Below are 26,914 nucleotides of genomic sequence, written 5' to 3'. Positions count from 1 at the left end.
GGGGGGGGGGGAATGCTGAACCTGCCTCTAAGAAATTTCTTTATACCATCCACCCTTGGCATACATACCCTCGCCATACACAGATTTAAATTTACGCAGATGGCAGGAGACGTGGGACACAATGGGGCATGACAATGGGACTCCAGCATACATGAAATTTGCCTTATACAAGGGTCCAGCCGCCCCACATTTGTGGTGCTTAGGGGCAGCCCCTACCCCACTACACAAAAGTGGAAAAACCATGAATAAATATAAATAAAAGATCACGAATGTTATTTTTTTTAACCTGAGAGAACACTTTTCTAAGGATCTCTAGGTCCTCCAGTGTAACTCTCCCACTGGATGTTGGGCATAAAATTGCTCTGGATGAGCTAGAGATTCCTAAAGAGAATACATATTAATCAAATCTGTGAATCATCAAATCCATGAAAGAGAAACCAGCAAATGTGTGAGACTGAAATCACAAGTAAAGATTATTCCTAAAGAAAACAGAAGATCAGCAATGACTTCTTTTCCCATATGTTTATTTAATTTGGGGGTAGGATGCCTCAAAAAATAGGACCTTCTTTCATTAAAGGAACACTGCGGAGGTTGGGTGGCCACCTATCAGGGATAAGGAACAGATTCCCAGAATTAGCAGGGGTTGGTAACTTTTGAATGACTGAATGACTTTTGGAATCCCTTCCAAGTCAGAAAGCATATGATTTACTACTTTGGATGTGCAATCTTCCCATCGGTCTTCAGTGGGGTCTGGTGGGTTATTTTGCTGATCTCTTTTTCTGCTGCAATCAGAGCATTTAACAGCTTGACACGTGAGCAAAAACTGTATGTATCAATGTTAGTCCACCAGAAACATGCAGAGAGGCAACGAAACTGCTTGTCCTCAGTGGAGGCAGGCTGTCACATCTCTGCATGAGTCACTGCTCTTGGCTTACTTCAAACATCAGGTCAGCGCATCAAAAGAGGGAATACTTTTGAAGGGAGGTTGTTCTTACACTCCCACTATCTCAAAGCATCTTTTTCAGGTATAAACATCGAGTTTTAATTCAAATGGTGATGTGTACACCCCACTTATCTGAACATTGGGAAACACTGCCACCAGAGATTCTAGAAACCAAACTCAGGATGTGCATGTGCACAATATGTTCTTCACCAAGTGTTGATTTATCACCCCTCACACATCTTTGCACATTAACATCAATCATGCATTTGTATTTATTTTGCATAAAACCATTAAGAAGTTCTAGGAATCACAATGCTTCATGCTTATTATTCCACCTGTCCTCTGAGGACCTCAGGGTAACATAAGTGCTTGTCCAATTCACCATGTTATCCACATAAGAATACCGTGAGGTAGGTTAGACTATCTAGATCCATTTCAGTCTGGCTTCAGACCCAGTTATTGAAAAAAAGACAGGGCATAAATAAAATAAAATAATAAAATAATTAGATTGATGGCGAGTGAAAACAAGAGTGAGAGGTGGCAAGGACCCAAGGCAGGCATGTGCAGAATACTCATTAATATTTACAGAGTAAAATATGGGTTTCATGACACTGAGACCAGATCCAACATGCTGAGCAAAAATCTTGAGCAGGATTCTTTGCATTTCAGGAGCTCCTTCAGGGAAATTCATTGACCCCAAAAACACACATGGCTTTTTCCGCCAGCTGTTACAGAAGACATTTTCTGCACAAAAAAACAAAAAACAATCCTGTGCAGGAGAGCATATTTTCCACAAACCACATAGAATCTGGCACAACCTCCCTTGATTTCTTTGGGGAAAGTGCAGTATTTTTGCACAGGAATCACACAAGGACCCTCTAGATCAACCCTTGCCATGAAGAAATACACAACAAAAGGACATCCAACCTTTTATTAAAGACCTCCACAGAATCAACCCCCTTCAGAGACAGTCTCTTCCTTTGTCAAGCAGCTGTTACTATCAGGACATTCTTGCTAATGTTTTATTGCATCTTTTCTTTAATTTGAATCCATTGGTTCATGTCCTAGTTTCAGGAGCTGTAGAAAACAAGCTTGTTCCATTTTCTACATATCCTCTCCAACACCTTGATCATCTACTCTGCACACATTCCAGCTTGTCAATATCCCTGTTGAAATGTGATGCCCTAGAACCGACACCTAGAACAGGCGAAATCTGACCAAAGCAAAATACAATGGTACCATTGCTTCCCTCGATCTAGATACTATACCCTGTCAATTCAACCTAGAATTGTACTGATGTTTTTGGCCTCCTGATCACACCGTTGACTCATATATAGACTGTGGTCTACTAAGACGTCTAGACCTTTTTCATATGTACTGTTCTCAGACCAATGTGCAAATTACAGACTCTGGTGATGCTGCCAGTTTACTTTTCAGTCTATGAGTGATGGGAAATTGTGGCTTTCCAAATGTTTTCAGGCTGTGAAGCCCATAACCCCAGACCACAAATTATGATGGGAATGATTGCTGGGATCTCCAGCCCACTAACCTCTGGAGCATCACTGGTTCCCACCCCTGATCCTTTAATTCTGAATACAACACTTTCTTTTCCCAAAACTACCACCTTTTTCTTCACACACTGCCTGTGAACAGTACTCAGTTGGTTTCTCGGGGGGGGGGGGGGGAAACTGATATTTCGATGAGGCCTTACCCAGATTTGTAAACAAGGTCATGCACAAGCCTACTGCCAAGCTCAGATCCAAAAATACCCATCTTATTCATCTGGATGAAGAAAAAAATGCAGCCGTCATAAAGCTTGCCTCCTAAATCACCTGGAGGTAATTGCTATTCTCCAAAGGAGACCAAGGAGGCAATGATTTGCAAGCCTTGTCTCAATCTGCTGGCCTGTCCATACGATCGCTTTCCTTTGGGGGATAACACAGAAGAGGCTTTATTTCCCCATTTATCAAGCCTGTTTTCTTCACCTTTCGCCTACACACAAAGCTCACACTAGCTTCTTTCAAGCAACATAGCAGAATGTGCTAGAATAACAGAAGGATGCATAAAACAGCCGCACTGTTGCACTTTCACGGCATACGTCACCAGAGACGCTGTTCCTGATATTACCGCAATTAAAAGCATGTTCCTGTCTCTGAGGCAAGCCTACCAAATATACAGTTATTTGCCTAGCACCATTGACACAGTTGGCATGTTGCTTAGGTATACAGAGAAGAGAGCAGAGCTTTGTTACACTCCTGGAGTGGAACCGTGCATGAGTTCAGCACACATCATGTTTTCAAAGGTGATGTGAAGGTAGCGCACATGAAGCAGAATCAGTTACCAAGAGGAGAGGTGCTTCAACTCACCCATTCCCACCAATTATTGTCCAACAAATGCTTGCTTCCCTTCCTCCAAACATCCCCCTCTTCTACTAGACAGGCTTCTCATTTCAGGGCCTTGGTGGCAGGAGGAAAAATATTACAGGAAAGGGAAAACAGGAGTATTTATGGGGAAAGGAGAATGACAGAAAAGAGTTAAGTGCCACTGTCTCATGCCCAAATTCCCCTCTGCAAATGTGTTCCTCTCCCAATATTACTGTTACAAACACATGGTCCCTAATACAGTACTTCCTTCATTACAACTGCTACCATTTTGACAATCTGGGAGAAAATGAAGAGAAGAAAAAGATAGCAACAGATTTTGTTTAAATGTTCATCCTTACGATATAGTGTCCACGTGTCCACTTTCACATTAACATTATGCGCATGCACACATGTAGCTAGTGTGGTGTAGTGGTTGGAGTGTTGGAATTTGACCATGGAGATCAGGGTTCGATTCCCAGCTCAGGCATGGAAACCCAATAGGTGACCTTGGGTAAATAACACACTCTCAGCCCCAGAAAAGCCTGTGATCTGTTTGCCTTAAGGTCACCATACGTTGGGAACAACTTGATGGCACACAACAACAAACATATATACATACATGCCATAATGCCCCAAACAGAAGCCACCACAAAAAAAACATGTAGGGAAAGGTTAGGAAAGTGTCTCTGTTTTTCTCGCGCGAGAGAGAAAGAAAAATATCAGGAAAAACCTGCGAAGTTTCAACTCCAATCCAGACCGCAATTTTGACTGCACCAAGATTAATTCCGCATGATGCTTTGCCAAAGCACTTTGCACTGCAAGACACTACTCAAAATGGATCTGGACATGATCATGTGTAAAACTGCATCAAGATTATTATTGCATATTATATTGACTTTTCACTAAGCAATTCATTGGTGAGGAAGAACAGTAACAAGGTTTTTAAAAGTTCGTTCAGCGGATATTGTCATGTGTACCTTTTCATACTGCATTAAGGAGATTTATATAGGCATAAAATCAACCAAAGGTATCTTTCCAATTGGTAATGTAAAAGAAGAGTTAGTTGAGTGAAGAAATTAAAGACTGCAGCAACTGACATATGTGCAGCACATGGAATGTATAAAAGCCTAGTATGAAAAATGGAGGCTGCCTAATACATGAGTTCCACTTGGAGGTTTACTTTGGATTTCTGGGTTCCAAATGAAATAATGTATTGACTGATTTGTTGCTGTTGTGTGCCTTGAAGTTGTTTCTGACTTAGGGCAATCCTAAGGCTATCCTATAATGGGGTTTTCTGAGGCTGAGAGACTGTAGCGCATTATAGACACATGGGCGCCACCCATTTTGACGTGATGGACACCTAGCGTCTGTACATCTCGGTGCCCTTGTGACACTGCAAGGGCGCCATTGGTGCCTTGTGGCGTCACAACCGCGCCAGAAAAAGAAGCCACTTTTTGCTGCTTCTTTTTGCTATGCAGGGGAGCCGCACGGTTTGTCCTTTTGGGTGGTCTATAATGCACCTGTGATTCACCCAACGTTAACCAGTAGGTTTCCATGGTTGAGCATATATTTGACCTCTGGTCTCCAGAGTCCTAGTCCTGTGCTCAGAGCATTACAGCAGACTTGCTTGTCAAGTTATTACTGTATTGTGGTCTTCATCAGGAAAGGGAAGAGGACTTGTTTGAACCCATACACAAACTGGAACACAATTATCCTTCACGTTTCATACTTTTTCCAATTTTCCAATGGAATAAACACACACGCAAACGTGCACCGGGGAATTAGTATAAGGAAGCAGCACACATTGTAGGAAATTGCTTGCAAATGTGCATAAATTGAGGGGAATGGAGTAAAAAAATGCATATGTATTTTCATAACCCTAAAAACCTATATACATTTTCATGTGGACTATTTAAAAAAACAACCAGCTGATGCAGAAACACTGCTCAGGGAATCAGTGCGTGAAAAATGTGTGACAGAAACAGAATGCTGATCAAATATATTTGACCATTCCCAGTGATCATTCGTAGCACATATGCCAAAACATGTATAAATATGCATATACAGGTTTGATTTCAGAAGGAGATGAAGGCTGGTACTTAGGAAGGCAATGGCAAATCTCTGAACAAATCTTGCCAAGAAAACCTCATGATAGTGTCACCTTAAGTTTGCCATAACTCAGAAACTACTGGGAGGCACACAACAACAATAAAATTGGCTAAGGTTCACGTCTGTATGTACAACCGAATGGACAGTTTCATTGTCCTCTTATCTTATTGTTACAAAATCTAGGACAAGGCATGTCCCATATACATCTACCCAGCAGTAAGCTTCATTTATTTTAATGTGGCGATGGATATCTGTGTAGGAGTCAGGGCCGCCTTGAGTCCCTGTATTGGGAGAAAGGCAGAATATAAGAAAATTATTATTATTATTATTATTATTATTATTATTATTATTCACCAACATATAGATTTCCACAGACCTCACCGCAAGTCCAAATACTTTCCTTTTCCTTTGCAAACTTTTACAAAATAGAACAGAAAGTAAAGGGGTCATTTTCCTGTTGCCATTTTGAGAGAGACTGCAGAGAGAAATTGAGCTATTTGGAGTAAAGAGTCTTACCTGGGGTGTTTGTGGGGGTATTTTTGTATGTGTTCATACAAATGGGGGTAGGGTGGTTCTAAAGGACTTGAGGGCAAAGGTTATCCCAAAAGCATCAAAACGCTGCCCAATAAAACCATCAGTGAAGTAGGGTATAAACTACTGTACGTCCTCCTTAGCCTTGGCAATTGCACTTGGGTCTCCGATGGTAGAAGTTCAGAGCATCTGCCTTTTGCCTGGAAACAAACATTTCCTTCCATAGAGCAAATATCCCTTTGCCTCTTTTATGTTGAGCTGTTCCAAGACACACAGCATCTCACAGTGTTAAAACACTGTCCCTTTATCTGCCATGGCGCTTGCAGGAGAATAAGATCAGATGGACATTATGTACCAAAGAGGGTAGGTGGCAGTGTCTCCACCCAGATACTCACAACAGAGAACAAATGTTGGGATGATGCAGTCAGCAGGAGATGTGGACCATAGCAACAGCAGAAACTGAGAACTCAGGGATAACCAGATGGCCCAACTCCTTCATGCCTTCTTTCCACTCTGCATGTCCCCCCACACAAACAGACACACCATATACTCTCACAGCATTAGCGGACAGTGAATGTGGAAACTGCTCTAACAGTGCCAAATATGACAAAAGCAGCAACAATGCACAAGCCAGTTCTCCCCTACCCTGAAAGAAAGGGGATAATACTAGGCTTGACAAATGGAGACTAGGCTCCAGAATTGGTTCACAAAATCCTTACCTACTCATAAAGGATAGAGGTTCAGTGATCTAAACTAGAAATGGAAGACATTATTATGATTGTTGTTGTTGTTTATTTTTATAATGCTATAAATGTACACAGTGCTGTACATATAAACAAAAGACTGCAAATTTAAACTGCAAGGTTTAGGTACTAGCAAAACATCAAAGTGATTTTTTCCTTGAAAACTGTGAGTCTGAGATGTACAGTAAAAGGGCTCTTTAACCCCCAAAACAACTGATACCCTGACAATGTCACCTAATGTGTCCCATTTTAACATTCCTATGCTTTTTGGATTGCCTATAGAGCCAAACGTTTAACTTCCTTAGGTGAAGTTTGTCCCCAAAACACCCATAGCTTACAGTGTTCACATTGCTTCCCATTGTTTACAATGGAAAAGTGGCAGCGGACTAAAAGAAACTCTTTCCCTATGTTATTAGCAAATCAGAGTTACTTTACTCCAAGCTCAGAACAGTGGTCAAAGACAATCCCATAATTTGACACTTCGCAGCCTAAAGCATATGGACCACTTTCAAACATGGCATATTTCTTGAGCATCCCTAGTTGCCACCTCTAGATGATTATTTTTATTACTGTGTCATTTTAAACAGCAATATGGCAGACAGACACCAGATATGATTCTCTCCATGCTGGAAATAGCCCAGCCATAAAAACTCACTGAGTGACCCTGGGCAAGTCACAAGTTTTCAACCTCAGGAAAGGCAATGACAAGGCTCCTCTGAGGAAACCCATGATAGGCTGGAAAAGACTTGAAGGCACACAACAAGAAACTGAATGTGGTCAGTCTAGTGTTCTGAGACTTTTGTTCTATTTGTTTTGAAAAGAACTGACCAAAATTTGCAATGACAAAAAAGTCCTAAATTCCCAGGAAAGAATTTAAGATAGCACAACAACTGAAAGTGGGCAAATTGGCAGAGTCAACCATCCCTACTTATCAACCTCTAAATGTTCAAGCACACACAAGGGTCATCCCAAGCACAAAAACAGCTGTATCCCGCCGCCGCTGCCGCCGCCACCACATTCCTCTTTCACCAATCCTGTTCTGCAATGACTGCACATTATGTATTACGCATGCAAAGGTCTCTCCTCCCAAAGCAGCACTTTTGACACTGCCTTGAAAATAACATAACAGAAGTCATGAGCCAGACAAAAATATCCCCCTGCTTCAACAGCCAAATCCAAACAAGGCAATGCATTCAACAAACTAGCCATTTCTGCCAGTTTTCCCATGGTTGGTACAAATGCAAAATAGAAGCCAGTATTATGTTTTGGTTAGAGTGCTTAACTAGGAATTGGGGAATCCAGATAGAATGATCTAATGGCTAGAGTGTTCAACTGGGATGCAGGAGATCCAGGCTCAAGCCCTCACTCAGCCATGAAACCTTGCCTGGGTGACCTTGTATCAAGAGCTCCCTCTCAGTCTATCCTACCTTACAAGGCTGTTTTTAAAGATAAAACATGCTCCCATCCTGGGGCTCACTGGAGGAAAGGAGGAACATAGATCAAACAAATGCATGTAAACAATACATTTCCCAATTTTTAAAGTAGATTATACGGTGTTTCAGCAGTTGTGTTTACAGCCCCCATTAAGAAAGTGACAAGGTTTCTCCCTTACCTCTGCAGCAATTCCATGGAAGTCTATTGAAACTGACAACACTTGCGAGTTTCACCAGCCTTATTCTGACTGCTGCTGAGGTTGGGAAAATCCTGTGCCAGCTGCATCAAATACTAATACTTAGAAGAGCAGCAGCTGGCAACAGGTAAGGGCAACTGGGATGAGTAAAGAAGGACAACTCCCTCCCACCAACAGCTTCATAGACTTGTTTGTCTGTGAAATAAATCTATCCTATTATTAGAATGCACAAGGTGACTCATAATAGGTTCATTTAAAACAACTAAACACACCCAAACACTTAAATAAGATTTTTAATAGCACTAACAATCAAATCAGGAACCATTTAAAAATGATACAATAGTCATCACTGTTCATTAAAAACTCTGGCAAAACCAGACTGTCTAACCTAGCATGCAAATGACTCCAATTGATAGTACCAGATGACCCTCAGCAATGAGGAAGACGCCAAAGCAGATATGCCACCAATTAATAAAATCCCTCTGGCCAGTAACTATTTCATCATCTGATGGAGGGAAAAATCTGGAGGAAAACCACAGTTGCTAACTAATGGGTAGATAAGGAGAAAGGGGGACCTTTTAGTTGTTGATAATTTCAGTTCCCCCTATGTGAAAATAGTATCATTCTCTATTCACGCCATAAGACTAGGCTGTCACAGCCCAGGAAATGGGGAGGTGAATGCAGTAAATCAGTCCTTAGGAAAGGAGAAAACAATCTGCATAAACAAATGAATGAGCAAACATCTACCATCACTACACTTCTACTGGAAAAGAGAAAGCATTCAAAAGGAGTGGCTACCCCAATGTGATGGCTGCCAGTCTGTCCCATTTCAGGATGCAGGTAAGGATCTGATGTCTATGTACCTTGCTGCTCAGATGCTCCCAGAACTTAGAAGACTAAGCATCATAAGAGGAGAAGATTGGAAAGCCCAACACATTCATTGGTGGGATTCATCCATTTTCAAATGTAAAAGCATTTAAATATTAAGTCCTCCCAACCTGCAGTTCAAATTGACACAGCTAAGCATTACACAATGAATCCATTAGCCCAACTACTAAGGAGAGGCCTGCTAGAAATCCCAACCCAACTAACATCCTTGTCTTCACCACCAAAAGTAAGCAGCAACAAGGAAAATTCTATTGAAACTAAGTGGCAATTCAGTAGACGGCAATACACAGTGAGGCCAGATGGTAATGGTGTACTCTTCAGCATCAGAGAACCCTGCAGACCAGTGGAGCAGATTGTTTCCTTCCTTTATGAAAGGGAAGAAGACACTGACCCTTTTTCTAGAGCAGTGCACTTGTTCAGTTGACACTTAGTGGAGGCGGAAGAGGCTGCAGTATTGGCTCCAATCCTTCCTGGAGGCTCAAGAGATGAATTTAGTACCTTTCACATCCAGAACTCAAGCCATGCCTCTGAGCTGTGGTGTTACCATTTATTTCTATAGACCTTATAAAGGGTGTGTGCATTTTGGCATGCCTTTTTCTCACAAGGAGCAGCTCTGCACCAGTTCCATCTTAATGGATGACTTCTCAGTTGAGTACACTGAGTTTCTTCATGTTGTACTAGAAATTAATCAAAGGAACTATATTTGTAGCAGTTTGTCCCATTAATCCATATGCTTTTAGAAGCATTACCATTATTACAGCGTGACCCATCCTGTGCCATCCCTGTGCCATATCAGATTTCCCCACCCCATACTACCCAACCCAGTTCCAGGGACTCAGCTTGCTTTTCCTATTAAACACAGCTCTCTTGCTCCAACCTTTCTGAGTAGTCTCATGCTCACACACATTACATACACACACTAGGCTATCCATCATCTTCTTTCTTGCCCCCTCCAACCCAGAGCTTCACCAACAAAAATCTTTCTGCACTACGTAAGAAACTGATGTGGTTTTTCACTCAGTGAAGTTTGGGAACTATCGTTTCCAAGGGGGCAGTAGATAAGCCAAATGCAAAGCTGCTCTACCATTAAGAGTATTCTTCTTAAGAAATTTTGGAGACAGTGTCAGCAAATACTAAGGTTCTCCAGGAGACAGTTTGAAACCAAAGGATGATAAAGCATTGCAAACAAGTTCAGTTTCAATCACACATTTTCTATCATGAATAAGAACAATAGGGAAATGGAGATATAACACTAGGTAACAGTTCACATTAGAGGAAGGCAAGGCAAACCCCCTCTGAACAAATCTTGCCAAGAAAACCCCATGATAGGGTCACCTTAGGGTTGCCATAAGTCAGAAACGGCTTGAAGTCACACAAGAAACAATCCACAAGCCTTGGCCTCTGCCAGGTGCACCAAGGACCAAAATAACTCTGTAGCAACACAGTATGAGAGTAGTGTTGGGAGGAAGATCAAGACTTTCAGCAGCTTTTACAAGGTTCTTCCAAAAGGGTGGTGAGAGATACACAAAACGCCATGTCTCTGCAAGTCAGCTGGTGCTAAGTGATCTCCCAACCACGAGAACAGCTGTTCAGACAAGGATTGGGGCTGACCCTACATGACAAAAGATAATGGCTCAGTTTGTGTGAATCCCAAGGGAGGGCAAGGAAAGCTTAATGGTTCACGGTCAGGACCTCATCCCTGGAGGCATCAAAACAGATGCACATGCAGAGCTTTCAGCAAAGGAGACCAGTGTTTCTGTCTTTCTAGCAGAAAGGCGATCTTAAGGGAAGAGCGAAACAGCCGTGGCTTCTCACCCCACCCCAGTTCAAGAGCAGAGCTCAGCCTGTTCTTCCTAGCAAACACAATTGACCCTTTAAAGTATACTTCCAAGTCTTCTGAGAACACTTTCTCTGACGCACAAATACACCAAGATATAGTGTAGCAGATGGAGCTTTTAATGGAAGGTGTTGTGTTTCTAATTTATTATATTTTAAATGTCTTTTAAGGATTTGTGAAGTCGAAGGCTTTCATGCTCCCCATGATCTTTTAAGGATGTCTTTTAATCTGTATTTTAAGGGTGGGGTTTTTTTCAGAAAGAGAGTGAAATCAGGTTAAATTGTGTTTTCACTTTTGTATTAATAGTTTTAGTTGTAATATGTGTTCAAATGATTTCAAGCCACCTTGAATCCCATACTAGAAGAAAGGCAGGATAAAAATAAAATAAAATAAAATAAGAGTTAAAATCAGAGTCACACTCCTCTTTTATATTCCAGGGGAAAAAATTGCTTTCAAAGGTTAGAAGAGTAATCACTCAGTGATAGAACAGCATGTATCTCTTTCTTGGCTTTCAGCACAATTGTTCTGCTTTGGGTAGCATGAAAATAGAGCAGATACAAATCAGCACATGTTAGTACTGGTGCCATAGAACAAAAGCAGTTGCAAGACCCAAAGGCAGTCTGAGTAGGAAAGGAGTCTGAAGTCCAAGCAAAGGTTAATCCAGTGAATAGTTAGATCAGAGGTAGGCAGGTTGTGGGGGGGTTTAGTACCAATGTGGGCTGCACTCATCCTAAAAATGTTAAGCATAGTAAGAATGCTCCACATGAGCCCCAAAGGGAAGCTCAGGGCAAAAACACTTGTTGTTGTTGTTTATAGGTACAGTGAGGAGTATGGCTGTCCAAAGTCTCTATTTATACTTGCATTTATAACTTTACTCATATTGATACAGCCTAGAACTGCATTGGCTTTTTTGGCTGCCGCATCACACTATTGACTCATGTTCAGCATGTAACCTAGTGAAATTCCTAAATCTCTTTCACATGTACTGTCATTATGTGAAGTGTCACCATCCTTTATCTGTTCATTTTTACTGCCTAAGAGTACCATCTTACATTTCTCCCTGTTGTAATTCATTTTGTTAGTGTTGCCCTAGCTTTCCAATCTGTTATGGACATTTTGAATTCTGAGCCTGTCCTCTAGGGTGTTTGCAACTCCTCCTAATCTGGTGCCGTCTGCAAATTTGATAAGCATGTCCTCTATTCCATCACCCAAGTCATTGGTGAAGATGTGGAATAGCACTGGGCAGAGCCCAGGACAGAATCCTGTGGCACTCCACTAGTCACTTCTCTTCAGGATGAAGAGGAACCATTGCTGAGCACCCTTTGGGTTCAGTCTGTCAACCAATTACAAATCCACAAGGCAGTACTCTTGTCTAGCTTTTTATTTGTAAGAATATCATGGAGGACCTTGTCAAAGGTCTTACTGAAACCAAGATACACTACATCCACAGCATTCCATTCATCTACCAAGCTTGTAAAAGAAGAAGAAGATAAGATTAGCCTGGTATAACTTGTTTTTGAGAAAGCTATATTGACATTTAGTGATCACAGCATGCCTTTCTAAGTGCTTACAGATTTCCTGTTTAATAATCTGCTCTAGAATCTTTCCTGGGATTGATGTCAGGCTGACTGGTTGATAATTATTTTGTCCTCTTTTTTCCTTCCCTTGTTGAAGATGAAGATGACATTTGCCCTCCTCTAGTCTGCTGGGCCTTCTCCTGCTCTCCAGAAATACTCAAAGATCATTGATAGTGGTTCTGTTGTTGCTCTTGATGTTCTCATTGATGCGTACTAGTACCACCACTACTAAAAATACATGTTTACTCTGCTCTTCCTCCAAAGACATTAGGACAGTGCGCATCATTCTCCACTTTGTCAAACAAAGGTATACTAAGCAACAACACTGTGACATAGGTTAAACTGAGATGTGTGTAAGTGGCCCAAAGTCACACAGTGAGTTTGATGGCTGAGTAAAAATTTGAACCCACAGTAACCCACATATACCTCTCAAGTAAAAGGTGACATACAGAGGTAGAGTTTTTCAGTGTGTGAGAGAAAGACAGACCAGCAACTTATACAAAGAGATGTTAGGCATCCCCTTTCCACCAAATAGTATATATTTTGGGTTCGTGGGAAACTTCTGGCACATCTCTCATGGCATGTACGTGGCACCCTGATACCCAGTATAGAACTGATAAAAATCTAAATTGGAATCTACTGAAACATGGCTTAGGTGGTCACCAACATATGAACAAATATTTCCAACTGCCAATCATGCTACAAAAAGAGTTTTAAAATGTAGTAAAGTTGGAACAACTTTGTAAATTGATTTTTTTGTGTGTAGAAGGACTGTGTGAAATTAATTCATTTCTGGAATTCAAAATAAGTTCCTGCATTCACAGTTTTTTCTGCCAAACTACACTACCAGGACAAGAGTTGGTGAACCTTGGGTTTCCAGTATAAATAAAAGCAGATACTCAAAGCTATAGGGCTGGTAAAGTGTGCTCTATTCCATTGTATGCTAGCTGGGGAAATAATAATATTAACAAAAGCCTAGTAATTTGTCTGGCCAGCTCCACCACCTGAAACCAACATGAACGACCCTCTCCAAAACGTTGCTGTGTTGTCTTCAAATCCACAGCCTCTCAGTCTCTCCCACTCACTCTAGTTCCACCTGACCTTGGTTCATTTTTGCAGCACACAACAGCAAGCTGTACTAGCTTCGCCCCCAATGAACATGTCTGTTCTAACCACAGGGAAAAAAGGGGGAGAGGAGGGAGGAATACCAGAGGGGAGCAGGAGGAGAGAAAATATCCATAGCAGAATGTTAATTAATTGAGGCTTTTGTTCAGTTTCTCAACAAGCATTTAAACTGTAGAGTGGGTTACACAGAGGATGATAACATCACGCCACCGTATTGAATGGTGCAGGGCAGCCAGCAGTGCAAAACAGAGCAGGCTGGGGTTAATTGCTTCAGAAAGAGGCATCTGGGTTTTGCCATCACCAGCTCACTTTGCAACTCCACATGCTGCATTATAGACACAACCAAAAAGGTGCATCTGCAAAGAGTTGCCAATGGCAGAAGACTGCGGAGAGAAAAAGACAAGGGGGAGCGTGAAAAATCCACTAAAGACAACATGGTCACAGGTTTAGACAATAACCAAGGTTCAGACAATAGATTCCTATCAAGATGCAACAAACCATAGCTGGGATATTGGAATACTCCAGTGCTGCAGCCTCTAGGTTGCTTCCTAGCACCAGAAAAGAAAGTGGACTGGGCTCAAAAGTAGACTGCAATATCATAGTAAGAGTGTTTTGCCTGAAGGACCATCAATGGTTCACCCATCGACATCATAGACAAGAGGGACCAGATTAAGATATTTCAGTTTATCCTTCAGATCTTTATCATAGAACAAGATGAGAACTGAAGGGCTATAGTTCTGTTGCAGAACCCCATGCTTTGCACCCATACGTTGCCAGTTTCAGTTCTTGGCCTCTTTAGATAGAGCTTGCAAAGATCAACATCTCCAACCCCAGAAGGCTGCTGCTAATCAGTGTCAAAAATGTAAAGTTAGATGGACTAATAGCCTCACTGGTTATGCACTCCTAACTTAATGCTTGAATAATGAGTGGTGACGTTTCTTGCCTGCCCATCCCATTCACATGTCTGCCCTTTATAAAAATTCATGCATTTCTAGACATTCAAGATGAAAAGAACTTTTAAAAATTAATGTGGGAGAAAATTAAACTGGCAGGTTCCTCCATCCATGCCCAGAGTTTAAGTACTTGACTCTTACAGGCCATGGTCTGAATATGTGCGTGTTAGTGGTAAATCTGTATTGAAACTTTTTCCCAGAGAAGGGGAGAAAAAAGACCCACAAATATGGCAGCATGATCCTCTTTTTGCTAGGAATAGATGTATCTGTTGGACTGTATGGATTGTAGATAATTTTGTTTCAGGGTGTGTGTTTTTTAAAAAAGAAATTATCCAAATGTACTTATAGTTGGGGGGGGGATTGGTTTCAAAGAAATTACCATGTATGTGTAACCCAAATGGTGAAAGGTCTGGAAGCCATGCCTTTTGAGGAACAGCTTAGGGAACTGGATATATTTAGCCTGGGAAAAGGAGGTTAAGAGCTGACATGACAGCCATGCTGAGAAATTGGAAACAATGGCCCAAATACAGCAGACTTGTGCTGTATTAGGGCTAAGGGACCATGTGGCAACTGCAAAGTTCCTAGCCTTATTATGGCGTTGCGCCATAACAATGGCAGCGCCCAGTACAGATGGGCACAGCCATTGCTACGTAAGTGCCGCGTGGCACTTATGAAACTAGTGTGCCATAGCAAGCCATGGCACACTAGTTATGCTGCAGCCATGATGTAAGAAGAACCCGCTTTTTGCAGTATCTTTTTTCGCTGGTGAGAAGCCACGTGGTTTGTCCAATGCAACTTCTCACCAGCAGGAAAGTAGGTACCAGCAGACCACCCTTTTGGGGCAGTCTGATCCGCGGCAATGTCATATTGAGGATAGAGCAAGGTTGATTTCTGCTGCTCCAGAGACTAGGGCATGGAGCAATGGATTCAAACTATGAGAAAAGACGATTCTACCCAAATATTAGGAAAAACTAATCTGTTAGGAAGAGTGCTTTAATTGAGTTTTCTTGCATGGCAGGGATTGGACTGGATGGCCCTTGCGGTCTCTTCTAACTCTATGATTCTGTTATTCTTGATGGTAAGAGCTGTTAGACAGTGGAACATGCTTCCTCTGTGTGGTGGAATCACCTTCTTTGGAGTTGGCCATCTGGATGGCCATCTGTCAGGAGTGCGTTGACTGTTTATTCCTACATGGCAAGGGGTTGGACTGGATCGCTCTTGTGGTTTCTTCCAACTCTATGGTTCTAACTTCTTTAGATTCTTTAGTATAAATGTGCTGTAAATCAGCTATAATAAGCCAACCTAGAAAAAGAGTAAAACTGTCACTGTTCTTTCGTGATAACTGACAGTCATCTTGAACAATCCAGCTATGAGTAGTCCATCTACCTATCAACACTGAAGGGGCAGTTGTGGACTATGCTTATAAATGGCATCATTATATCTTATATTTCCTTCAGCTAACTTATGGTGGCCTGCATGATTCCCTTCACCACAGTTGTGGTCTCAAAACAGGCCACTGAGCTTGGCTAAGAGAGAAGGTCCAGCCCAATGTCACTTCATGAGTTTCATGGCTGAGTCAACCAGCAGCTCTCTAGGCTCAATACAGAATTTGAACTGCTATGTCCCAATAGTCATGAAGAGTAGCCAAGAGGTCATGCCATGAGTTAGGAACATTCTCGTTCTAGTCTAACCACTGGCAAGCTACACATTTTCTCCCCAGAATAAGCCACCATCTACATCAGGGGTAGGCAACCTCTTTGAGCCGGGGGCCGGTTTGCTGTCCCTCAGACAACTGGGGGCCGAAGCCAAAAAATAATAATAATTAAATAATTAAAAAAATTAAATATATAAATAAACCAGGACAAATGTAGGACAAAATTTTCAAATGGAGGATACTTTTTATTAAAAAAAATGGAGGACACGCGAAAAAATTTGCTGATTTTTTTTTAAAATGTTAATATAAAGGCATGTTTCTGAGGCTTCTATAGACAATTGCCCCCCAAAGGCCCTGGCGGCAATCAGCGGCAGGACCGGGCTGGGGCCGGTCCCAAGGCCTTGCCGGGCCGCATCCGGCCCGCGGGCCGCAGGTTGCCTACCCCTGATCTACATCTATTCTCCAATGGGGGAGTCTTTTAAAAATTGCAAGACAGTGTCCAGTTTGCAATCTGAACCCCTCTAAATTGCTGTACAGATGCTATTATTGGATTTGGCATGCTGATTCAGCAGCACAGGTCACTCACAAACCCTTTGCTTGGAAGCAACCTTAATCCGTCAGTCAGCGTTAGAGTGCATGGTGTTGCATATTGAAGTTCTCTGCTTCTATCTCTGGCATCTCTGGTTAAACAAATCAGGGAGTATCACTGGGGAAAGCTTCTGCCCAAGGCCTCAGAGAGCCCCTGCCAGTCAGAGCAAATCATACTGAGTCAGCAAAAGCATTGTCCAGACTTAATGCAAGACAGCTTGGTTTAGGATGTTGTTGGGAGAGGGGGAAAAACCCATCATCCATCTTCATTACATATACTGTCTAGGGGTGATGGGTTGTAATTCAGCAATACTGTTAGAGCTACAATTTGACTAGCCCTGGCCTTTGTAATCCATGGAATGATCCCCCTTACAGTATAGATAGGTGTGTCTGTGTAAGAGGGGGAGAGAGTAACAGAAGATAACACAGAGAGAGCAGTGTCAATATTTTTTTTACTAAATCTATTTCTGTCCAAGTAGACTTTTTTAAGAAAAAAACTGAATCTGAAATGACATTTTTTTCCACCACATTTTAAACACTACAACTTCATTGGAAACATTAGAAACCCATGAAACCTGAAGGATAGCCATGCTCTAGTCTCAGATTAGTCTAGCACACAGAGATTAGGGCAGTTTGTCTCAGAACTAGTAAAGATCAAATTCCTTGAGCATCCTGAAATGTAACTCTTTGACAATGTAGGCAAGTAAAAACTTTGCATTGGCTCAATTTTAGACATTTCAAATTTACAACATTTATTCAGAAAGAAGGAAAGAAATGAAAGTCGCACTCCTATGAGTGGTGATGTGTTTGAGTTTTGAAACTGAGTTTTGAATAGTAATGCTGAGTTTTGGTATGGATCTTTGAGCAGCTCCATAGCATCTTTTACCTGCCTAAGTTGGAGAAGTGGCAAGGATGAGAGAGCAACTTCAGTCTTGGCGTTGCTGGAACAGGTTTCCTTTGCCTGCTTAGAAAGAGATGCATGATATGAATGAGAATGAGAAACTGGAAACTTGTCTTATCATCTAGAAGGGAGGAATTTCTCTCACCTGGAGATGGTAGGTTCTGATGGTTTATGCTTTAAACCTCTTTGAAACTGGTGGGAGGTTGAGTAAAATCACTAGCTTTGTGGCTACTTCAGATCTGAATGCATGCCTCAGTTTCCAATGATCCTCCATGGAATTGACTCCCCTCATTAACAAGTCTCCATTCACATCATTCACCAAAGAACAAACTCTGATGCAAACCAAGGATCTACCTGTGATCAATGACATTTAATATCTTAAATGCAACATTCAGAATGACTCAAGGTTGAAAAATGTAGAACAGTCTGTCAAATATACACTTTTATGAAAAGGTTTCAATGACCTCTTCTGTCTTTATGGACATCTTCATGAGTTTTGTTTGTTTGTTTGTTTGTTTGTTTGTTTACCCAGCACTGAGCAGAAGTCTGATCAAAGTCTGACCATCTATTCCTAAGCCAAGTAAACTACTGCCTAAACCCCTCACAACTTTAAGAACAAAAGAATGTGGGTCAGACGAAGAAAGAAATCATGACTGTGGAAACTCACAAGACTGAGCGTGGGAGAAAAGAAAGATGCACCTCGACTGTATCAGAAAATGCTGCAATTTCACCACTAAAATAGAATGGAACAAAAGACACTGAGGCCTCAGCTGGCAGACAAGCTTTGGCCTACATGCTTCATTGGCTTTATGAGGTCTACATCTAGAAACACAGAAAGATGCCTGACAACATCTAGTATTCTAAACTCAGCCATCAGAATGACACTGAATTAAGCTGTGATCCATTTAGCTCAGCATTTCCCAGGATTTCAGGCTGCACTAAGTGAGAAATGCCAGAGATTGAACCTGGATGTACACAACAAGTCAAGTACCCTGCTCCTACTCCACTGTTTCCCATGAGATGCTACAAGTATCACTATGAAACTTTGGTCTAATCAGCACTGCAGAAATAGTGCCATTTGGCATGACTTTAACTGCCTTGGTTCAATGCTATGGCATTCTGGGATTTGTAATTTTTTCATTACTATTGTTGTTGTTGTTGTTGTTGTTGTTGTTGTTGTTGGATGAGTTATTTAGCTTCCCTCCTCAAAGAACTCCAGTGCCACAACAAAACCCAGGATTCCATAGCACTGAGTCATGATAGTTAAAGTGGTGCCAAACAGCATTATTTCTGCAGTGCAGACAACACCTTGTCACACACCAAACTTTGAACAGTAGAACTGAAACGCCAGCTTCATGTTCCCTATCAAGAGCTTTAGAAAAGAGAAGGAAGGAGGGGAAGGTCTGGAAAAGATGTTTAGATGTCTTGGAGCCAGTGATGTTATTCTGATTTTTTTTGTAACTTCCTCTGTGAAGAAGAAAAAAATATCTGAGACCAATGTTATTTCTGACCATCACATTTTCACTTTCTGAAGCAAATGGTCTCCTCTATGTGGCATGGTTAACACAATTAAAAGCCACATATAAAACTTACAAACAGATTTGCTTATGTTACAACTGATGTGTTTCTCTCACAGCCATCTTTATCTTACACAGCAGGGTATCCACTTAATTTCACAATGGGAAGCCCAGAGGCAGAAGCTCTTCTTGTGCCTCAACCCTTTACCATAGACACATTCCCATTACAAAACTATAGCACTGTGATTCCACTTCGACAACAAGAACAACCACTCATTGTTATAGCCCAGAGACCAAGTAAAATATTGCACTTTACCTGCCATGGCTCCATCCAATGGAATTTGAAGGTTTGTGGCTTATGGAGGGGTATTTCAAATTCTCAACCAGAGAGCCCTAGAGCTTTACCAAACTCAAACCCCAGGCATGTACACTGATAGTTCTATAGATAAATAAGGCCTAAGTATATAGAACTGAGAAAGACAGGTCCTCAGACTCCTGTTTATCAGCTAGAACATGAACCAATGGATTTAATTTACAAGAGATTCCACCTCAACATCAACATTGACAGTAAGAGCTATTTGATAGTAGAATGGAGGCTGGTTGGATGGGCATCTTTCAGGACTGCAGTAGTTGTGTATTCCTGCATGGCAGAATGGGATTGGATGAGATGACCTTTGTGGTCCCTTCCAAGGTGAAGATTCTATGATTCTATGAACCCATCAACTTGCCATAACCTTAAACAACATTTTCCACCAGTTTTCCACCAAACTTTGGAATAGTTGGCTAGGGGAATTTAAGAACTGTCATCCAATAAAGTAACCCTGTCTATACTCCAGTTTTCCACTCATCATGACCTCTTTTAAGCTAACATTGTAGGCCCCATTAATATATATATAGCTGTGTTAGTCTGTAGAATCAGTATGGAGAGAGATCCTGAAGCACTCTTGTGACTAACTAAAAGAAGTTGGGAACATGAGCTTTCGAAGACTTAATGCATCTGAGAAAGTTGGCCAAAGTCTACAAAAGTTCATGCTGCCAACTTCTTTCTTTCAGTGAGTCTCAAAGATGTTACAAGATCTTTCTACATATTGTAGGTCCCTGAGGAGCATTACTGAAGGACAGGAGAAAGGGATTAGTAATCCATGTATACACATATAGTGGTCCACAGATGAGGCTCCATCGAATCCAGCATTTTGCTTCCAACAGCTGCCACTCACATACTTCAAGGAAGCCATCGGTGAGGCAAAAAGTTCCCAGGATTTGACATCCATAGTAGACCATACCACAAGATGTCATACGGTTGTAGCAAATAACCACTGATGATTTTATTGTTGCCACATATACTTTAAATATATATAAAGGTCTCTTCCAACACATATTCACATGAACACATTTTGAAGAGTTCTTCAGTCCAAAATACAAATTTTGTCCAGCCTTTTTGAAACACAGGGCTGGCCTGTGAAACAGTCACTAGCTTCTTCCTTAGCTATTTCAAAAAGCCAGAATCGCAAACAGACTCAGTTCTCCTGAACAAGAATCTCCAATCATTTCCTGACTTTCAAAAAAATAACAATAAAGGGAATAAAAATATGTCCTCATTCTTCAAAATGCACACATCACCTTCACTTATGCTGGAGTCGAGTGAGTCCTCCCTGTACTTAACTAACCGCTTGATCAGCATTTCCAAAGCAGTCAAGTTATTTCCCGGACACAAAAGATTCACATAATCATATCTCCCCCAGCAGTTCAGATTATGATATACACACACTGCTGAAATATCCATGTAACAACAACCCAAAAAATGCTAGAAAGACTTCTATCAAGGCAGAGTGTCATTATCGTCCACGGTTTTCTCTTCTCGCTTTTCTCTCCAACCTTCAAAGCATGCCTCCAAAGGTCCAAAGGCCAAAACACCAACCTGAAACCAAGAACAACTTTCTCTGACTTTTCTCTCTTTCTCTCTAATGTTACCTGGAAGTCTCTCAGTACTGACGAAATGCAGAACAGAAGGTGGCATTACGTCCAGAGTCAGTTTCTCTGGTTACGTGGAAGAACATTTGCGTGGGTTTTTAAAAAACTGAAGAAAAAAGGCAGAACAGAAAATGGGTGGCATGGAACAGATTTGCAGGATAGAAAGATGGCAATAGAAGGAATCCATTGCAGGCAGCAGGGGCTCCAAAGCAGCCACTTGGATAGTTGCCTCTGAGGAGAGCCATTCACCCCCAGGAGAACAAATAGAAGAGCATTTGTCAGCTCAGAGATAGATACTTATTTTCTTCTCTTCCCCACATCTCTGGAATGTAGTAACTTTTGTTGACTTATTTATACAAAACTACCATCCTTGGTAGCGAACCAGTACTGGAGAATTGTGAAGATCCATTGCTGAGGGCATGGCCAATATATAGAGAGAGGGGCGGTGGGGAGGAGAAAATATATACATATATACACACACCATGAAGCCATTACTGAGGTCCAAAACAAGTCCTCTGACAACTGTGAAGTCGAAAGCTTTCATAGCTGGCATCCATAGTTTTTTGTGGGTTTTTCGGGCAATGTGGCCATGTTCTAGAAGAGTTTATTCCTGACGTTTCGCCTGCATCTGTGGCTGGCATCTTCAGAGAAATCTGTGAAGATGCCAGCCACAGATGCAAGTGAAACATCAGGAATAAACTCTTTTAGAACATGGCCACATGCCGAAAAACACAAAAAACACTCTCCGGCAACTCTTCCAAGCCAGATCTGAACAGCCACGCCGGGGAAATGAGAAAGGGTAACAACCCAAAAGATCATGTCTCTGCACCCCCCCCAACTTCCCAAGAAGGCCCATGTACCCCCGGTACCATCAATTAATTAATTGATTAATTAATGGTCCGATTCCCTCCCTCCCTCCTTCCTTTTTGGCCTTCCTGCCTTGGGCTGCCAAAAAATGAAGCAATCCACATTCCACATCCTGCCTCCATTTGAGTGGGACAGGCAGCTTATTGGGTCTGATGGAAAAGGATGCCCATCTCTCTCTCTCTCTCTCTCTCTCTCTCTCTCTCTCTCTCTCTCTCTCTAATTCTCCTTCTTTGCAATTAGCAAGAGGCTAATGAGGGTGTTTTTATGTCCATGCACTCTCCCCAGCGCCGTCTCTCTGTGTGTGTGCATGATGTGCCTTGCTCGAAATAGCACAATGCAGAGATCTAAAGCCGAGCACGGTGTTTTATTGTAAAAAATGCATCCAGAACTAAAATCTAGAATGGATGCTTACAAGGAAAGTGGGGTGGAGAGGGAAGGAAAGGCTGCCTTTCTGTCTCTCTCTCTTTCTTTTTCCCCCTCCCTCCTTCCTCCCCCACTGAAGGGATTTTGCATGGGCTTTAGCCATTGGGAATCTCTCAAGGAAGTTGGTTTCCCTGATAAACAACCCTACAAGCCATTTTATTAGTAGTAGTATTGAAGCCCTTGCACTAAAAATATCTCTTGCCTTTCCACAAGCCTCACCTCAGCTACTCTGGCAGCCAAACATTCACTGCAAAAGAAAAAAGGGGGAGGGGGGAAAAGAAAAAGAAAAGAGGTCCAAAGGGAGGGATGCTGGGAGGCAGACTGGCACCAAGAGCCCCTGGTTTCTAATCCCCAAAATATGTCCCTTATTGAACACGAAGAAGCTCTTTGCAGGGACAAGTCTTGTCCTCTTTGTAGAAGACATCCCATCAGACCTGCCAGAGATGCCTATAGATCTCACACACACACACACAACACTAGAGATGCTATAGATCACGCACACACAACACTAGAGATGCTATAGATCACTGCATTCAACTCACACACAAAACCACCATGGAGAACCCGGAAAGGTGGCAAAAAGAAGCGAGAGATGCCACCCTGATGGGCATGGCAAGGCTTTTCTCCAAAATGGGAGGAGGAGAAAGACTGGTCTTCCTTTTTGGGCTGGATGGGGAAGGTATCTCAAGCCAGGATCTTTCTGGTCCACAAACAGAAACACAAAACCTCATCCCCAAGGTGGCTCCCAGCTCCTTCTGCTTTTGACTTCCCAGCCTTGGTCCAAACTGTTGCTTTTTTTTTTTTGCTATCAGAAGAGGGTTGAAACTGGCATTCTCTACCCATTTATTTTTGGAGGGTGAACCACGCCATGGAAGAGATCTGCATTTCCATCAGGAGAGGGTTCAAATTGGCATGTCCCCTCCTCTGCCCATTTCTTTTTTTGGAGTGGGAACCAAGACATGGAGATCTCCATATCTATCAGGAGAGGGTTGAAACTGGTATGCCACCTTCTGTGCCCATATTTTTGGACGGGCAACCAAGCCATGGAAGAGGAGATTTGCATTCTGTTTAAAGCCTTTGCCTGATCCAACTCAATGCCCTTCTTTAAAAAAAAACACAAACCACCCAGTTGCCAAGGGGCACCTCAGAGGTGCTCACCTTCCCTCGGTGCCCATTTCCTTCCCGTTGGCACCCAAGAGGGGCAGATCCTCGACTTACATGGCGGTGATGTTCCTGGAGATGTCGGTGATGTTGATGCTGGCGTTGCCGTTGGTGGTGCCGGAGTCCTGCCCTTCCAGCAGCGGGAAGAGGTTGCCATCGTCGGGCTTCTTGCAGTGGATCTCGGTCTTGTTGCAGAGGCAGTTGGCCGGGCATCCCCAGGCGGAGAGCAGGTAGTCCCCCCAGAGGCTCCAGAGCCACAGCAGCTGCCAAAAACTACCTTTGGTCGGGCAAAAGGAGGCATCCATCTTCAAGGGGGGGGGGAGGAGAGGGGAGAGGAGGGGGTGCTATGGGCAGCAGAGGAGGAGAAGAGGAGGAAGGAGGAAAGGGGGAGGGAGGAGAAAGAAAGAGGGAGGGAGGAGGAGGGGAGGGAAGCAGGGAGGAAGGGAGGGAGAAGAAAGAAGAGGAGAAGGAGGAAGGAAGGAAGGAAGGAAGAGGGGGGGGAAGAGGAAGATGTGGAAGAGGGGGAAAAGAAGGAAGGAATGAAGAAAGAGGAGAGGGAGAGGGGGAAGGAGAAGGGGAAGGGGAAGAGAGGAGGAGGAAGAAGAGGAGGGTGTTGAAAGAAGGAAGGAGGAGTGGAAGGACAAGAAGGAAGGAGAAGGAGGGGAGGAGGGGGAGGAAGGAGGAAGGAAGGAAGGGAGGAGGGAGGAAGGGAGGAGGGAGGGAAAAGGAGGAGGAAGAAGAGAAGAAAGGGGGAGACAGGAAGGGGAGGAAGGGAGGAGGAAAGGAGGGAGGAGAAGAAGAAGAGGCGAAGCGGGGAGGAGGGAAGGGAAAGGAAGGGGAGGAAGGAAGGAGGAAAGAAGGAAGGAAATGGGAAGGAGGAGGCGGGAGGAGGAGGCGAGGAGCGCGAAAGGATGGCGCTGGGGTGCCCAGTCCCCCTTCGGGGCCGGGTCAAGAGGGAAACACCTGCAAAGGGGGGGGTCGGGTGCTCTTAAGCAGAGGTCCTTCTCCTGAACCTCCCTCCTCTTCCTCCTCTTCCAGGGGACCCCCTCGCCTTGGCCTCCATGGCTGCTCCCTGTGTGTGTGTTCTTTTCCAAAAGAAGACGGAGAGCCCCCCCGGCAAGGTCTAAGTGTTGATGCCGGGGAGGCTGGGCTCTGGGCAAGCAGGACCAGCGGGCTTGGCAAGGCTGGCAGGGCCCACCCTGGAAGGAGGGGAGGCCTCGGCGCCCCTGGCCTTGGGCGGCATCTCTTTCTGTGCCTCCAGTGTGTAAGTACACAAACCCATCCCTCAGACAGGCCACTGGGGGCTGACTCCCGCGGAAGCTGACCACCTTGGCTGCATCCACCACTGGGAGATAACCCGGTTTGGCACCGCTTTGTTCTTTTCTGGCTCAAGGCTATGGCATTCGGGAGCCCTCTCCGCCACTCCTCCATCGGGCAAGCCAAGCCACGCCAAGCCAAGAAGCAGCCTTCCTTTGGAACGAGCTTCAGGACCTAAAGGCCGAGGAGGCAGGAGCCTCGAGGAAAAGCCGGAGAGGAGAGGCGGGAGGGGGGAAAGAAAGAAAAGAAAGAAAGAAAAGGGAAGGGGAGGAAGGAAGGAGGAGGAAGGGACAAAGAAAGAAAGAAGAAAAGAAGAAAAAGAGGAAGGAAAGAAGAGAGAGAGAAGAAGAAAGAAAAAGAAAGAAGAAGAAGGAAGGAAGGACAAGATAGCGGAAGGAAAAGGAAGGAAGAAGAAGGAAAACACAGAGAGAGGAAGGAAGGAGGGTAATCTGGACGATATGAAATTGAAAACAAAACAATGCAATTTCCAAAACCGTCCAACCTCACCGGCTTACTTTTTTCTTCCCCACTTCGCGAACGTTTATTAGCAATTGGCCACATTTGCAAAACGGTGAGTTCTTCCTGCGGAGGGGAGGGGATGATGTCCTCCCCTCGAAGAGACGAGGAACACCCCTTTCTCCCCCCCCCAAATGTAGGACGCCCCGAGAAATGGAGAACAGCTCAAACATTAGCCCTGAAATGCCTACTCCAAAAGGCACTCACTGGAGGGTTCCTCCTGTCGGAAGGCTGGAAAGAGGAAAGGGGGACCTGGGCTGGAAAAGGAGGAGCCTATCTTCCTAGACCTTGCAAAATAATGATGATGATGATTGATGATGATGATTTAATATTTTTTAATGCTTTTTTTGTTGCAAGTATGCTTGCAAACTAGGCGAAAGGCAACTGCAAGAGGAAGAGGAATCCTGAGAAGGGACTTACACAGGGGATCAGAAGGGATGTATATAGTGAAAGGGTGCGTGCACGCGCGCCCGTTGTGCAGCGCTGGTGAAGGCCGGCGCATTAAGATGCAGCTGCTGTTTGGGGGCTCGGCTTGGCTTGCTTTGCGTGGCTTCCCTCTCTGGCTTTTCCTCCTCCTCCTCTTTCTCCTCCCTCTTTCTCTTTTTTCAAAAGGCTTCTTCTTTTGCTCCCTTGCACACGACACAAGAAGGCAACCTACAAGGAAAGGACGGCTTGTGGCCTTGGGCTGCAAAGAGGAAGGAGGCGACAGTGGAGCAAAGAAAGAACCCAGATCCTTCACAGCCCGAAGCATCCTTGGCTCCCTGGCAAGAAGTCTCCTGCCACCAAATCTGCTCCTGCCAACTTAGGGGAGCTTTTTCCTCCCCTCATCTGGAATAACAACCTCTCCGCTGCACGCTTCGCCCTTGCCTCCCCCCAAAAGGTTCCTTCTAGAAAGAGGAAAGGAAAGAGAAACCCTTTCCTTCTTCTGGCTTTGGTATGTGTCTTGTAGCACCTTGGAGACCATGGAAAAGATTACCATTGGCAGCATGAGCTTTCTAGATGTACGTCTGCTTCCCCAGATGCATTTGCAAATCCAATGCATCTGAAGAAAAAGTCCCAAGTAGACTTACGTCTAGGAAAGCTCATTCAGCCAACTTCATTCTTTGCAATCCAAATGCATCTGAAGAAGTAGACTGAGTCTAGGGAAAGCTCATGCTGCCCACTTCGTTCTTTGCAAATCAAATGCATCTGAAGAAAAGTCCCAAGTAGATTTACGTCTAGGAATGCACATGCAGCCAACTTTGTACTTTGCAAAATCCAATACATTCTGAACGACGTCGGTGACGTGTCTATGCACGCT

The 26,914-nt window shown here is 43.4% G+C and overlaps 1 protein-coding gene across 1 annotated transcript in view; it reads right to left on the bottom strand.

The window, feature by feature from the left end:
• The window catches only part of NTRK3 (neurotrophic receptor tyrosine kinase 3), a 394,026-nt gene extending 369,910 nt beyond the window's left edge, over positions 1-24,116 (bottom strand). The window contains 1 exon segment of the mRNA XM_042476552.1: positions 23,839-24,116. Coding sequence (XP_042332486.1) covers positions 23,839-24,086 — 248 coding nt within the window. The 5' untranslated portion in view covers positions 24,087-24,116.
• Between the last annotated feature and the right edge of the window lie 2,798 nt (positions 24,117-26,914).

The sequence above is a fragment of the Sceloporus undulatus genome, chromosome 6 (assembly GCF_019175285.1).
Source record: "Sceloporus undulatus isolate JIND9_A2432 ecotype Alabama chromosome 6, SceUnd_v1.1, whole genome shotgun sequence".
NCBI lineage: Eukaryota > Metazoa > Chordata > Lepidosauria > Squamata > Phrynosomatidae > Sceloporus > Sceloporus undulatus.
The sequence above is the reverse complement of the archived record's forward strand: the minus strand, read 5'-3'. Positions and strand labels throughout refer to the sequence as shown.